The sequence below is a fragment of the Pseudomyrmex gracilis genome, unplaced genomic scaffold (genome assembly GCF_002006095.1).
Source record: "Pseudomyrmex gracilis isolate BER0280 unplaced genomic scaffold, ASM200609v1 scaffold_113, whole genome shotgun sequence".
Taxonomy (NCBI): Eukaryota; Metazoa; Arthropoda; class Insecta; order Hymenoptera; family Formicidae; genus Pseudomyrmex; species Pseudomyrmex gracilis.
In genome coordinates this window covers 1-16,152 of record NW_018020697.1, presented here as the reverse complement: position 1 = coordinate 16,152, position 16,152 = coordinate 1, and the positions used below count along the sequence as shown (strand labels likewise).

General features: G+C 33.4%; 4 protein-coding genes across 11 annotated transcripts; 2 read left to right on the top strand and 2 right to left on the bottom strand.

Moving 5' to 3' along the window:
- The first annotated feature begins 493 nt into the window (after nt 1-493).
- LOC109856287 (SHC-transforming protein 1) lies at nt 494-5,200 on the top strand. 8 transcript variants are annotated; one of them, XM_020431383.1, is made up of 11 exons: nt 494-645; nt 1,715-1,830; nt 1,911-1,981; nt 2,063-2,123; nt 2,266-2,439; nt 2,528-2,694; nt 2,815-3,032; nt 3,170-3,328; nt 3,745-3,872; nt 3,997-4,107; nt 4,366-5,200. In XM_020431383.1, the coding sequence occupies exons 2-11, from the start codon at nt 1,732-1,734 to the stop codon at nt 4,498-4,500; spliced, it is 1,323 nt and encodes a 440-aa protein (XP_020286972.1). In that variant the 5' UTR covers nt 494-645; nt 1,715-1,731; the 3' UTR covers nt 4,501-5,200. The 8 variants fall into 8 exon arrangements, with proteins under 8 accessions (XP_020286972.1, XP_020286971.1, XP_020286969.1 ...); XM_020431382.1 differs by having other exon boundaries at nt 494-686; XM_020431380.1 differs by having other exon boundaries at nt 494-1,095.
- Nucleotides 5,201-5,353: 153 nt separating this feature from the next.
- On the bottom strand, nt 5,354-7,279 carry LOC109856288 (protein FRG1 homolog). Its single transcript, XM_020431387.1, has 5 exons — nt 7,071-7,279; nt 6,841-6,917; nt 6,467-6,759; nt 5,720-5,919; nt 5,354-5,516 (listed from the first exon to the last, which is right to left on the bottom strand). Exons 1-5 carry the CDS (start codon nt 7,130-7,132, stop codon nt 5,369-5,371), a joined length of 780 nt encoding a protein of 259 aa, XP_020286976.1. The 5' UTR covers nt 7,133-7,279; the 3' UTR covers nt 5,354-5,368.
- A 269-nt stretch (nt 7,280-7,548) lies between these two features.
- Nucleotides 7,549-9,414, top strand: LOC109856308 (26S proteasome non-ATPase regulatory subunit 5). Its single transcript, XM_020431429.1, has 2 exons — nt 7,549-7,821; nt 8,015-9,414. Exons 1-2 carry the CDS (start codon nt 7,640-7,642, stop codon nt 9,339-9,341), a joined length of 1,509 nt encoding a protein of 502 aa, XP_020287018.1. The 5' UTR covers nt 7,549-7,639; the 3' UTR covers nt 9,342-9,414.
- A 251-nt stretch (nt 9,415-9,665) lies between these two features.
- On the bottom strand, nt 9,666-16,118 carry LOC109856306 (nose resistant to fluoxetine protein 6). Its single transcript, XM_020431428.1, has 10 exons — nt 16,107-16,118; nt 13,292-13,593; nt 13,017-13,192; nt 12,361-12,518; nt 11,858-11,995; nt 11,207-11,766; nt 10,736-11,041; nt 10,405-10,579; nt 10,187-10,329; nt 9,666-10,110 (listed from the first exon to the last, which is right to left on the bottom strand). The coding sequence occupies exons 2-10, from the start codon at nt 13,535-13,537 to the stop codon at nt 9,982-9,984; spliced, it is 2,031 nt and encodes a 676-aa protein (XP_020287017.1). The 5' UTR covers nt 13,538-13,593; nt 16,107-16,118; the 3' UTR covers nt 9,666-9,981.
- Nucleotides 16,119-16,152: the final 34 nt, after the last annotated feature.

Below are 16,152 nucleotides of genomic sequence, written 5' to 3'. Positions count from 1 at the left end.
TCTGTACTTAACAATAATAAACATAAGATATAATTTGACCAATCAAAAATGATTTTTAGAAGAAAATAGAAAGAGAAATTTCAGGTTAGCCAAGATAATTTTTTTTCATTTTTAGTTTATTTTAAATATAAGAAATTACTATAGAAACATTTTATAATATATAAAACTTATGTAAAAAAAGTTATATAGAAATAATAATATAATATGAACAGTGAAGAAAATACTTAGAATAAGATCATTAAACAAATATTATTTAAATTAAATATTATTTATAAGAATGAGCAATATTTGGAAAAATAATACTTTTCTATGTTCAATCATGCAACGGTGTGGACTAGTTATTGTATGGAGATTGTAATGAGATATGCAAATATATATTAATTTTGCACTGACCATAGATCAAGTAGAATTGAGATGACACAACTTTTCGTAGCAACTACTCGTATGCACAAATTTTTCCGTACCGTACGTACCGACAAGTTATTGAGTACGTAGTTGCCAATGTGCACCACCCCACATTGCGCTGGCTTACAGAGCGGAAAAGCAAATACACATTCTCTCATGGGCCTTGGCCGCTCTCAATCTTCTCTCTGCTTTAACGCGCTGACGTTTTAACATCCAACATCCAACCATCAAAGGTCAAAGGTACCGATGGCAGAGTTGCACCGCTGTGTGTAGTGTGTAGTGTAAGCACTCGCAAGACCATGTGAAAGCTTATCTGAGAGAACGAGAAACGCCCAAAACTTTATTACAAATTTGATATTACGTTGACAAATTAAGAAGTGATCAATTCGCTCGTAAATAATTCAATAATTATTTATTATATAATTTCACGTTCAAATATCACTATCGCGCAAGAATAAATTGTGCGATTCGTCATTGACAGCGTAGAAATGTCACTACTATCAAGCGTGTTTTCTGCAGCACGTATATACGTATTACATTTTGCGATACTTTTGATATTGTGCGCTAAGCAAGATGAATCGTTTTATAATTTTTTTATTACATACATATAATACTAAGTGCGTACGGAATATACATATATATAACCACAATGTAAAGTTTTATATAACACATTTTGATCACTGATGTCACGTATGTTGTTATTTTGATTGCAAACGTTATAATTATATCTTCAAAAAATTATTAGACATAATTTAATATTAATATAATGTTTTTAAAGTGCAAGTAATGTCTTTCTTAAGATATGTAAATTATGTGATTTCAAGTTTTAATAGGCAGTTTCTGAAGTTCGCACAAAAGCATATAACATAAGAAAAGCAGTATATACGAATATACGTTCGTTATATTGCATCTTTTGTGAAATTGTGAGGTATAAGATGCTTCGCAAAGTCTTTGGTTGAAGCTGAGAACATGTTAAATAAATTATAAAAACAACAGGCATAAAAGTATTTGATTATTATTGCGTTTTGATTAAAAATCATCAACAAAATAAACAGTTGACAGTTTGCAAAATAAAGAAATTGTTTTTCAGCTTGTATATAAAATCAAATAAAGTCTCATTGATATAAAAATTATATGCTTGTAAATATTTTATAAGCATATGATTTTTAATACAATCTTTTCACAAGTTTCTTCATTGAAAGGTATAGCTTAAATTTTATTCTTTGTTTATACATATATGTGTATATACTTTTAAAGATATACACATATGTATATGTATATACATATGTGTATATACTTTTAAAATTAGGCTGTATCAATGAAACAATGGCTACTGGTAGTAGTAGTTTTATAAGTAAACCACCACGAGGATGGTTACATCCGGATCATCTAGTAAGTACGGAAGGAATTACTTATACCGTAAAGGTATGTACATTATATTTTTATTTCTTTGTGCGTATGTGCGTGTATATATATAACTTACAAATATGTATACAAAATTGCAGTACATAGGATGTCTCGAAGTATATACATCTATGAAAAGCTTAGATTTTGAAACACGGTCATGTGTAGCTAAGTAAGTTGTTGCGAGCATCATAGTCTGTTAAAAAATTCATTCTTAAAACTAAAGTGTCAATAATCTTCATTTTTATTACAGAGAATGTATAAATAGAGTTTGCGAAGCTGCTGGATTAAAATCAGCTGATAAAAAACGCAGGGTACATACAAATAAATAAATAAATAAATAAATATATATATATATATTTATACATATATTATACAAAATTATTGATATATATACACAAATTATATTGTGCATTATAATTTGTATATCAATAATTTTAATAAAATTCTTGTTAGGTCGACAGGAAAGTATTGAGAGCTATCGCAGATAAACCTCGTATGGAACATACTACCGCTACTGTTAATTTAACTATCAGTAGTTGTAGTTTATCTCTAACTAATATCGAAACTGGACATATTATTGCTAAACATGATATGCCAAGAATATCTTTTGCTTCAGGTGGTGATACGGTAAAGCATTATATTTACGTCGGTAATGTTGCGTATATTTATATACAAATACTTTATTACAATAAGATAAAATCTATTTATGCAACAGGAAATATTGGATTTTGTTGCCTACGTTGCTAAAAATATGCAAGAGTGGCGCGCATGTTACGTGCTCGAATGCACAAATGGTTTAGCGCAGGATGTTATTTCTACTATTGGACAAGCTTTTGAACTTAGATTTAAAGAGTTTCTTACAAAACCAAGTTCTTTCTTACAGTAAGTTTTTCATTACACAAAGATTCATTTATACGGGTTTACGTATAAACTTGTGTTTCATTTAATCTTTTTACATATTTATACATACATATCTATATATATTTATATCTACTTTTCTAGCCCTGGGTTAAATGGTGCCAGAGAAATAGATAGGGATTATTATAATGATTTACCAGGAAAAGTACCACCAGACATTGGTCCACCACCGGTACCTCCTTTACCCACTATAGCATCCACACTGCCTAATCTCAAGCATCATCAAAATCATGCCTCAACACGTACTCAAAGAGAGAAAGAAAATAACGATTTGTTCTCTCCTGAGACACAACAATTGGCAGGTAATGTTTTTATAATTTTTTTTACAGAGCTGTAAAAGTGTTTAGTAGAATTCTTTTAGAACAATAATAGAAAACTTCTTCCTATACATGTGTATCTGTGTATACCTTGACTTAATTTATTTCAATCTTCTGGACAGAAACTGGAAACTTGATTGATTTAAATTCTGACGATGCTATTTCTTCATCAACGAATGTAAATATAACATCTGAGCATAATTATGTGAATGATAGTGTTATAGCTGCCAACAGAGATAATCATCGCGATCCAACATCATTTTTTGATGTTTTTGATATGCGTAAGTATAATTGCCTACATAGTATTAGAAATTCTATTCTCAATTTCTTAATGAATATATTTTTTTTCAAATTGCTGTCAATTAGTAATCATTACTTTAATATTTGTACAATTTGTGTTATTTTTATCCGTATACGGTATACACACTCGGAACCAACGAATCGCCTTTCGCTAAAGAAAAAAAAGATTGACTTTTACGCGCGCAGCTTTTTTTCAACCGCGATTGCTCGATAAGAAGTAAAATGACGAAAAGAAACTCTTTTTTTTTCAACTTACCACTTCTCATTAAATCATCTTTGTCATTATCGAAAACATATTACTCGAAATGGGAGTGCAAAATCAGTGTTGCCGAGTGAACATACAGAACTTGTTTCTAGTTCTTTTTGCGTTACATTAAAACTTATTTACGACTTTCAGAACCGTTTAGTTCCGCTATATCGGATATGAGTAGATTGAGTCCCCATTCGCAAAAACAGCAGTTGGAACAAGAAATTTGGTTTCACGGAAGCGTCAGCCGATCCGAAGCAGAATCTATGCTTACACGAGTAAATATTATTATATTTATCTATCGTATCAGAATTATATATAATTATATCAGACCTGATATTATGTATATCAAACCAGATTATTATAAATTTTATGTATTTTACTATTTATTTTACTTACAAGGATGGCGACTTCTTGGTCCGAGAATCGCACGGTTCTCCTGATCAATATGTATTGACTGGTATGCATAATGGCACCGCAAAGCATTTACTTCTGATAGATCCAGAAGGCGTCGTAAGTATATATATATATATATATATATATATATAGCGTAAAATAAACTTTACGCAATGAAAATTATTGCAGTGCTTGTAAAATTTATATACAGTTTATAAACAATAATTTTATTTATATACAGTTAAATACTGAGATGCGATTTTAATATTATTTTCATTTGAAAATTATATTTGAACACTAAAAAGTACTAATTGTAAACAAACAAACGTACAAAAATAACGTATCGTAACTAAATAAACAAACATTTATTTACAGGTTCGCACGAAAGATCGTGTATTTGATAGCGTAAGTCACTTAGTGAATCATCATTGCGACAACGTATTACCTATCATATCGGCTGACAGTGTTCTAGTGTTGCGTCACCCTATTCCAAGAGACATAAATTATTAAATTTTGTAACGAGATGTCAAATAACAAGAGCGCACAGACTTGGCAGCGATTTTCTAAATAGTTATTTCGCATATATTTTTTATATGAGAATCTTTGACAAGTCTATGGCTTTTTGATATTTTTTAAATCGAGTTCTTTTTTGAATATATAAGAAAAAATACACACACAAATTTTATTTGTCTTTCCGTTGTGCAACGAATAGACAATTTGCGAGGAAAAATAGTTGCCAGTGAATCTCTATATAAAAATGTGCCACTCTAACCAAAGCAAAGTATAGTTTTTATATAAATTATTATTTGCCTTTTTTCAAATTTATTTACTATTCGTCTATTTTATTAGAGATATCGCTAAATGAAAAGATTTATCCTTTTACATTGTGTGTGTTCTTTAAACATACTAACGTGTTTATATTATATACCAACATATGTAAACTATAATTATAACGTATTACAATTATCCTCTTTAAATTTTTTATTTCATTATTTGAAATAGAAAATATATACACAAATAGTTTCCAAGCATCATTTTTTTTCCAGTACCTTCTCCGTCTTCTTTACTTCGGTACAATATATAAATTGTAAAGAAAGTGGTCGCAATATTTTAGACACGTTTTAGTATTTCACAGTACACAGCGCGTCATTGAATCACGGAATAGGCGCGGGATCGGAGGACAAGCGGGGCGCGCGCGGTTGCTCCCCAACAAGCGCCGTACGAATCGTACGACCCGCTTGCCCTCCGATCCCCGCGCCTATTCCGCGATTCAATGACGCGCTGTGTACGTATATATACGTGTAGGTGTGTGCGTGTGTGTATATAATGTATAAAATAAAGCAAAATATTGACGAGTATCACATAATCAAAACTGAATTTATTTACAATAACGGTCAGCTTTCATTTTGCTTCTTCTATCCAGCAGAGTTTCGTGTAAATTTCCTTCTATTTTTGCTGTTTCCAATTCAGATCGATCAGACTTATTTAGTCTCAATTTTTTATCTTGAAATTTTTGAAACTTTCGTCTGCAAAATCATATATTACTATCAGAACATACACATATGTCAAAAATATTTTTATTTTTTTTTAAACGAGACACGAAGCTACAGTTTAGTAGCAGATTATGTATCACATACATGTAACATTTAGACAGAATTATCAAAATTCTAGAAATAGATATCGATATATCTACTTGCATACAAATATACTGACAAACTTTTATACTCACACGTAATTTATTTCAACTTCTGTAAGGGAACCTTGTTCTTCTTTTGGAATATCTTTGTTTGGACTTTGAGAACGTTGTCTTATATTTCTTACAATGACAAACTCCGATGGACCAGCTGTTCTATTTTGGCAAATTACGTCATCATCACTTGTAAGACCCATGAAACATCCTGTACTACTTAATATAGCAAGTTTATCGTCCTACACAAAAAAAAAGGATAAATTTGTGTGTGTATGTGTGTATATATACATATACACACACAAATATAAAATATAAAATGTGTACACACACAACGTACGTACTAAGTGTCTAAAAACTCGCGCGGAATAAATGTGATCATTTACACCAAAAGAAACAACTCCAACACATAATTTTTTAATAAAAGCAGATTAAAGTTAACAAATAAGCGTTCTCGTCTATGTTCACGCTGTTTAGGAACAACGCGCCATTGTTTTTTCCATCGTTCGTGTATCTAGCCCTTATTTTTTCTCGCTAATGTAATATGCTTACAATATGATAAAAACTAACAAAATAATTATTGGATTATTGGATTTTTGCTTCAAAATGATGAGAGGAAAACCAATCATTTAAATTACAATTTCGAGTTCATCGACATCCTTTCCCTTTACAAATTTATAAAATTTTGTAATATAAAACATAAAATTGCAAAAGTCATTAAAACTAATTATAAACCATGTGTAAAATTTTTTCAGATTATATCTGTTACAATATAAATGTAGAAATTACTTGGAATATCGGTTCCCATTGTTCAATAGATCCTACAGCATCACACCGTCCAATAACAACACCTTTTTTGTCAACACCAAGATATTTGCCATATCCTGACTTTAAAGCAATTTTGCTTTCACTTATAGGCAGTGCCGTCAAAATTTCTTCAGGTGACGGACCTTCTCCTTCTTTATGTGGAATACCAAGAGTAAATAAGCCATTATCCAAAGCTTTCATATAAGTATGATTGCCAAATTCAATAGCTACTGTTCCCGTAATCTCTGATATATTCTTAACTTTCCACCATCCTCCTAGAAAAAAAAAAAGTATTATTTATACAGACATGTACACAATTGTTTTCCATCATATAAAATACGAAATTAAACAAATACCATGAGTAATAGTATCTTTATCCTCTATAGTTATATCCTGTTCTTTGTCTTGTCTTTTGGACTTTCGTTTCTTTGACCTAATATATAAATGTATAAAATATGATATTAAAGTTATTAAAACTTTAAAAGTACATGTTTCTCTTATATATATATTTAAATTTTATTTACTTAAAATCTAAGAAGAAAGAGATATACTATAAATATTTAACACGAGAGTTTTTTAATCGTACCTTAATTGTTTTTCACCTTTCAATATTAACTTTCCAGTTCTTACTTTCTCGTATTCGGACATTTCAGAATTTACTTGTTTTTTTCTTCTTGATTTTCGATGTTGCAGTTGTTTCCTTTCTTTTCTTTACTTTTGACACAGTACTACACTCAACGATGCGACAACGAGGTTAGATCAGGTTAAACTTTGTTGAAACGCTCCAACAGACGAATGCACTCAACCCTATATAAACTTATTCCGCTCGAGTATGTTCCACTTGGAAGTCACAACGATCGCGAGCGTAAGTCGCATCCACATTGTCCAATCGCATTGGTTATGTCCGGCAAATCGACCAATGGCCGCGTTCAGCGGAGCACAAGCTGCTACGTAGCAATAGAACGTGATTCGCTCTTATTCTCAGAACCAACAAATCAACGTCGACTGGTGACGAGACGAACACTCAGCAATTGTTCCGCACTGAACACGGCCAATGTGACAGAACATTGCAACAATCAAACTTGATTAGCAAGTGAAACGCATCTTTTGCTAAAAAGCATCTTAAAAAAAAACAAACGTGTCAATGAATCGATCATGACGGATTGGTATCGAGAAAAGATTTCGCGCTTGTGCGAATTGAATAACGCGGAGGAAAAGAGGGAGGTTTTGACGGACATCAAAATCAAATTCAATAACTTAAACAATCGAGATGCCGAACAAATTGCTAGGAATTTGGACTATAGACCATTCTATTTACAGTTAACCTGTAACGATAGGTATAATGACACAGATAAATTTTACGGAGTTTATACAATACTTGCGAGTCAGTCATTTTTTTTTTTTAAATTAACACACAAAACATTACGCTCTCTAAAATATAAGATACCGCTATTTCGTACAATATAATACTACCGCGATTTGCCAAAAATACGCGTGACAATTTAACATTTGTCTGTATTTCTTTTACAGAGAAATAGTAGAGCAGATATGTGACGTTCTGGCCATTCTGTTCAATGTACTCGAACCTGGAGAAATTTATCAAAGATACTTGGATGAATTTTTGACCTTGTTAACTAATTCAAATGCTAGCGTGAGATTGCTCGTGTTACATGAATATTTGCGTACAGCTTCGTATCCGGAAAAACTTTCTCAATTACTGGAAACCACTCTTCTAATCTCGATTATAGATCGAATTGGCGACAACGATTTAACGGTTGCCGAATGCGCTATGAGTTTAGTAGAAAAAATTGGAAAAACTCCAAACGGTTTACATGTTCTCTACAAAGGTGAACCTCTGAAAGCATTCGCTAGGTTGTTGCAGAAAAATACCATTAGTTTTCGCGTTTACGAAGTTATCGTGAACATAGCCAAAATGTCAAGAGAAGCTTTAGAAATATCAGCTCAATCAGGTTTTTTGACCAGTTTAATCGATTTGTTGGAAAACGAGGATATACTGCTTCAGTTAAACGCCTTGGAGATACTGACTCAATTAGCTATATTCGAAGAAGGTCTTAGTTATTTAGAACAGCAAGAAGTATTGAGCAAATTAGTTCAAAAGATAGCTCAAGCCAATGAGAATCCTTTATCAAATCTACTGATTCCCGGATTAATGAAATTCTTTGGTAACGTCGCACGTCATTGGCCCAGCGAATTATTTCTCAGATATCCCGTAATAATATCCGCGCTATTTGAGGTGATAGACAGCGGAGATCAGAATATCATGGGAACAGCATTGGACACATTGGGATTTGTATCCGCGAGCGTTGAAGGTAAATACGCGCTACAAGCTCTAGGGGACACAATGATCAGCGCTATGAAGAAAATCGCCGAAATAGTGCAGAGAATGCCTACCACTTTGAGAATTCGCGGCCTGAATAACTTAGCTCTTATACTCGAAGTACAAGAAGTCAACCAAGATAACAGGATTTTGTCCCTGACAAAGCTGTGGTTCGACTCGATGTGCGACGATTCTTTGGGTATGATCGCGGCGATATGCAGACAACCGTTTGCAGATATCAGACAAGCTGGTTTAGAAGTACTAGCAGTCATCGCCTCGCAAGTCTGGGGACAAGAGTACATATCTAATTATCCAGGATTGACAGAGTTCCTCTTAGATAGAAATATCGAATCGTTTAAAGAGTGCAAAGACGCGAAATACGAAATCGTCAAGCGTCTGTCTCAGGCGGAGCGAGATATATTCGATGCGGATACTATGCAGAAATTCAAGCAATTTGTCAGCGAGGGTCCGTATTTCATTGACGTCAATACAGAAGTAGCGATAGAGGGAGCTTTGTAAAAACACAAAAGACATTTGATTTATTTCCGCGCATTATATTATATTCAATATTTATATCGTATAAATACATGTAATATACACATATATTAATTACAAACAGTTGTTTCAAATTTAGAGAGAAAAAGAATTATAATATTTATTTTACGTTTTATCAACAAAGTGTTGTATTTTTTTCACTTTGAAGTTTATTACAAGAACGATCCAATTTCACTAAACTATTTCTTACGTTTTTTAAAGTTGCGTACGATCTGTACAATTTTATATATTTTTTATATTTTATTTAAAAGAAATATCTAATTTAAAAGAGCAGCGTGTGTATGTGTATTGCGCGCGATAAATTATGTAAAAAATTGATATACAAACAAAAGTATTTGAATATCTAACAATTACACAAAAATGTGTTGTATTCGAAGTAAACAAAGTTGTTAGTTATTGGTATAACATGTATGTAATGAGGTTTACAACATATATGTGTATATACACATACATACATACACATATATATATATACATATAAACATATATATATATATATGTTAGTTTCGTCTTTGCAAACACAAAAATCTTATATATAATGTATAAATAAAAATGTATAAATAATTGTATGAGCATTCGATGTTGGAAATGTTTTATTTATTCTCTACTGTATACGTCTTCGTTTCTTCGGTGACAGTATTTTGAGCATACTGACGATTGGCGCTTCAAAAGCGACCGACACAACAAAGGATAACGCGTAAGATAACACTAGTTGTCCCAAAAATGTTATCATCTAAAAAAAATAAAACATTTTACAACAAGTTTTGTGGCGTAGGCATGTTATTAGAAAAATTCCGTTTAACGCTTACTACTACGTCTTTTCCAAGATGAAAAGGACTATCCAGGTTCATTGCGGTCAAACNAATCACAAGAGGATGAACCAAATACGCGCAGTAGGTAACTCTGCTAAAAGGATACAAGAGTGGCCACGATAGTATTTTGTTTACGTATCCTGAAAATAGAATCGTTCGTTAATTAACAACAACGGTTAATTTATGTAACCTGATTTACGTAGATTTAATCTCACCTCCGTAGCCAGTGCTGCACGCTATTACGATCCACGCTAAGCCAAGTGCCCACGCGGAATGACTCAACGAGGAATACGCAGCAGCTGTAGCAGGTGCAAGTTTCGCTTCGTACAGGCCGTAAAGCAAACTTAAAAGACACGCNGAAGACAAAAGCCATCCTATGATAACGGTAGTCTAGAAATGAACATTCTTCTTACTCGTTTTTAAAGCTTCCGCGATAGCTTCCGCGGTCATCTCGCGGATGTCCGCGACGACGATTGAGATATGTATTATTCGCGGAAACGAAAAAGATACACCAATTGCAATTATATAAAATATTATAAAACACACCTTGGACATTTTCACTTTGCAATCAGTCTTAAAAAGAAAATATCCAACTGACATTCCAATCAGATAAGGACCTAATCTCGTCCACGGCTTATCGTAGATCTTGTCAAAAAGAGCCAATGGATCGTCCGAGCTCGGCATGTGATTGTTAACTAAAGCGATATAACCGGTAGTTGCCCACGAGCTTATCAATAGGGTGACTAACGCAAAAGCTGCGATTTTGAAGTGATTTGTGGCAAGTATCAAAATGACTCCGCCAATAACATAAAACTGTGTATCGTNCGCCACATACCAGCTCCACAACATGCACTAAGTGTGAAAAAACATATATATACATATATATACATATATAAGAGCAATAAACTTCGCGTTAAAACCTTTATAAAAAACAACTTTTTTTAAACTCTCTTTAAATGAATATCTAAAATTTGCAAATTTCTATCGCGTCTCTTTGAGTCTCGTAAAAAAACACACCATTTGCTCGACTGGAAACCAGGTGTTGATGTAAAGAAGATTCCTCCACCAATATTTCGGGCAATTATAATGATCTGCTGTTGGTGGCTCAAAGATGGAATTTGCATGGAAATACTTCATCGAAACCTCAACAACTCCCAACACAAGCATGTACGGCGCGGTGAGTCTGCTGAATCTGTACAGAAGAAGCCCGATGAACTTCAGGCTGCCCGCGGTAAAACCTCGTGTGCCCTGTGTGAGTCTCTTTAGGTCACCCTTGGCGTTTGTTCTGAAGTACAAAAAACTCACGAGCAGGCCTCCCATAAAGAAAAAAGTGTCGACACTGAAGGCTCCGTTCGTGATGGTCTGAAAAAGAAGTTTTTTCTGTACGACCTTGCGATACTCCATGTTGTCCGAGTACTTGAAAAGGACGATGCACGTGTGCCCGAGAATAACCCAGGCCATTGATATCGCTCGAAGTCCGTGCACGGTGCTAATAGTGTCTCCGCCTACGTTACGGTCGCATATGATCTTGACGTTAGCGCGAATGGAAAACGAAATCAAAAGTTCCTCGAAGATACCTGTAAAAATACAATACATTATTGTAAAAGAAGACACCTTCAATGAAAATAATTCAACGATTGTGTTACAACAGAGAAAAATTCGACGTACCAAGTTGACNTCCGGTTATTACGGTTGAAGGCGGCTGCGACTCATTAGCGCAATCGTTGTTATTATTAATCGGTTGCACACCACTGTTGGTCACAGAATCTGCTACTGGAACAGGAAGGTAGACCTTACCTTGAAAAGCTGCGGAATATAACGATAAATTGCGTCACTATTTTTTATACCGTCCTCGTCTACGTCTCGATCTGTGAGCGATAGTCGCGTAAGTTTTACGTTAGTCCACACTTGTAATAGTTCACAATATATCGCTACACTGATTATCTACGTTTAATCAACATTTTTCAAACTTACCGGAACAAAAACCAAAAATAACTTTTTTTTTTTTTATATAATTCTCCGCTCGGTACAAAATGTCTTAGCAGTTTTGTCTTAGCTTTTGGTTTTGATTATTTTGATATCGGCGTTTTAGCCCAACTTGTAACAGCGGCAAGTAACGACAAGTGAAGAAACAATAAAAAAAAAACTTTTGCACTCAAAGAATCGTTTACCATTTAAGACCTTTTGATCGCTGTTGGTAAAATGATTGAGTTTTCCGTGCTTTTCCAAGTCGTAGATAACGTTTTTCTTGCGGGCTACCTCTCTCGATAAGTAATAATCGTATCCCGTACCGANAATCATTAGCACCAGGGATAACATACTGACACCACTGAAACACGTCAAATTTTCGTGCGATGTTATTTGCGCGCGTTGACAATTTTTACTTAACATTTTACTTAAACATATATTCACGCAGACGCAATAACGTTTATTAGAACGTCTTCCTATGGAAGTATGAATGACGGGCAATTTGTACATATTCCTAATTAAATTCAAACAAAATTATTATATTGTTTTACAATTAAATCCTATTTCATAATTAAAATTAAATCAATTAATCCAAAATATCTAATAATACTAATGTAACTCATCTAATCTCAACTAATCTACACTTTGATTTGAATAGTTCTGCACAACTTTAATTCCATGTAACAAATAACAAACGTCTAATATTTATACACGTATGTATATTACAGATGATATTATTCATTCGGGCACATGTAGATAATTTCTCATTTAAAATACGACTCGGTTGTCAGAATTCGCGAAAAACAAGCGGTTCGAGTGTTTTAACTTTTGTTTCGAGATTTTTTTCCTCTCAACTTACAATAAAATCCAAAACACCGGGTCCGTATACACGTTGTACGGATTATGTTGATCTCTAACTCTTTCGATCAACGAGTGTTTCGCCGCAAATTCGCCCGAAGCAAGTTTTCCAATCACGGCGACGTCGGAGGCGGTACATGAAAATGGCAAACAAACGCCCAAATAAATCAACCTTGTCTGAAAAATAAGAGTTTTCGAACGGAGAAGATTTACATACAAATTAGTTTTTTAAGACAACAACAACTACAAATAAAAAGAGATCTTAATATTACTTACCAATGCATATTGAGACGCATTTATAGAAATTTTCATCATATAAAATCCTAAGCGATACGGCGGAGTATCGCTCGACTGAATATCGGTCCACATATTGGTCCCGGTAAGATCCAAATTGATTCTTTTTTGCGGTTCCGTATTAAATTCCTGTACCTCTTCTATGTATATCGACGATTTTGTACCAACTTTCGAATCTCTTAGAACATAATTTTGCCCTATATAGTTGCATTCGGTAGCCGATCCCATAAAATACGAGTTACCCCAAAAAAAGCCATTGGTATATCTACCCGATGCGTCATCCACTACAACAAGAAATATTAATTTGACGCGTTAACGTGTCTGGCGCCCAAGATTTTTTAACAAACAAAGAAATATTAATTTTATCGATTAAATTGACATTGCGATTTCTGGAACACCACGATGAAAGCAAATATGTGTAACGCGAGGAACGCTTTCATCCAAGAGCTGCGACGATCGGACCGGAAATAATCAGTTGTTGCGGCGAAAGTACTTTTATTCTAAGTAGGTCAACGACTTTAACTCGTGCCAGAGGAAAACAAATATCAAATCTTTTCACGTGTTCGATAACTCGTTTCAGAAACTCTCGAAATCATAAAAAATTCTCTTATTCCATTTGTGGATATATTTTTTCAACAGATACTCGTGTAAAATGTATTTTCTTATTCAATTGTATTAATTTTATTATACACCGTTATTTAAATTTAAGTATTATTTTTCTGAAAGCCTACATATTACGATATTATTCTACAGGGTTGTCGTCGCAAACCGCGTATTAGCCGCGTGTTTCAATCATCACCGCTAAAGCGTGACGTTGGATAAAGTAGGTAAGGCTCGCATAGGAAAATGCTTTCGATAAAGTATACTTTCTACGAAGAAAGTAAAAAATATTATCCAATCCAGTACGTCGGAAGAGTTACAGGACAGTATTGCATAGACGACTCGATCGCGCGAACTCGTTACGTCACTTGCGGTTGCATATTTGCCGCGCGGGTACGATAACAGTTTTTTACGCGCGCTAAAAATTTATATTTATCCATTTATACTNTTTTTATAATATTTTGGTTGGTTTTGTTACATATTTGTTCAGCTTCAATTTACAAAACAATTACGTCAGATGTCGAACAATACTAGTTTCTTTTTTAATTTTAAAAGTCGATTCAAAAGATTAAATAACGTACAAAAAAATTAAAAAATAAAACTTTAAGTCACGTAACGTTCACGACCTTTAGATATGCAACAATAAACACAAAACGTGAAATATATCACCCGCAAAGATTCCGAGGTGACTTTCTTTTTTCTATTTGCATACATGGATACGGCGTACTTGATAATCTCGATACATAAAAGAAAACGCATTCAGTTTCTAATGCAGCGTTTCAACTGTTATTTATGGTCACGATATTACGACAATAGATTCTCTCCCATACGTTTTACAGCAAATCTATAATTAACCGGTAGAACGATCGATTGCTAAAGTAACAACTTTCTTAATCGCTGGCAAGTGAGCAAACAAAAATACAAATTTTTTTTCTCCAGTCGTGTACAAAAAAAAAACAAAAAAAAACAAAAACAAAAACCGCGCAAAACAACAAGGTTTTCGCTTTAGAAATAGCTTATATTCTCATTCACTTCGTCTTTTTTATTACAGGATTGGTTTTCTCTGAACTTTGTAACATATATTAACATCGCGCTTTGTATGTTTAACCAATTTTCACAATTTAACAATATTTTTGAAATAAAGAATAAAATTAATTCTAAAATTATACGAAACAACAACATCAACTTGTTCATTACGCGAGTACATACGTTTATCTAAAAAAGACATTTTATAACGTTAGAGACAAATATCGTATCGACTATTGTTGCGACGACAGTTGCGTTTAATGACACCAATGTTGCTACCGATTTGAACTTTATTGATAGCAATTAATTTCACTTAATTTCACTGTCTATCGCAAGCAACTGTAATCTATAATCATCCGTCGCTTGTGCACGAGAGAGAAAGAGAGAGAGATGTTAGATTACATCATAGAAATTACTCAATCAACGAGATAAAACAGGAATCGTATTCACGAGAATATATGGTTATTAACTAGGAAATATAATGTTGCGTAATATATAATATCCTAACAGTTGATTCTTAGTCATCTCTTGTATTTCTTGAGTGTATTATAATTTCAGAGTTATCAACTTGTTACGTAAATATATGTACTTTTAAATTGTTTTAAATAATATTTATAAATAAGTCTCTCGAAGCGAAAAAGAAAAAAATGCATTTTACACAATCTCGATTTACGCACACGAGTCAATTGACCACGAAATCATTTTCAATAGATCTAAACTTGACTAATAGAAACTAAAGAAGCGATGGTTTTTCACATATACAACAACGCGCATCCGGATGTGCAGAATATTGTATGTGAGAAAATAAACTCACAGCGGTACCTTTCACCTTTCCTCAACAGTAAAATCCGCGAAATTCACTAGTACCGCAACAATGACGCGCATCGTGGAGAGTGAAAGTTTCAATGCCGTTAAGGTGTCTTTCTTTCCGTCATAAAGTTTCACGAACGCAATGGTTCGCTGACATTCACTGAGACATCTCAAAGATAACAAAGCTCGCGTGCTCGACTACAAAATTGCCGTGTAGAAAACACCAGACCACTATTTTCTGTAGTAAATTACAACATTTTTACGACTTTCCTCTTAAATTAACAATTTTATTTTTCAAGAATAAAACACAAGAAAGTAAATTGCGATTCATTTAAGAACCTGAACAGTAGATGTAACTTACCGATTTCACTAACAAAAAACCTCTTCTTAGAAAAAAAAAAAAAAAA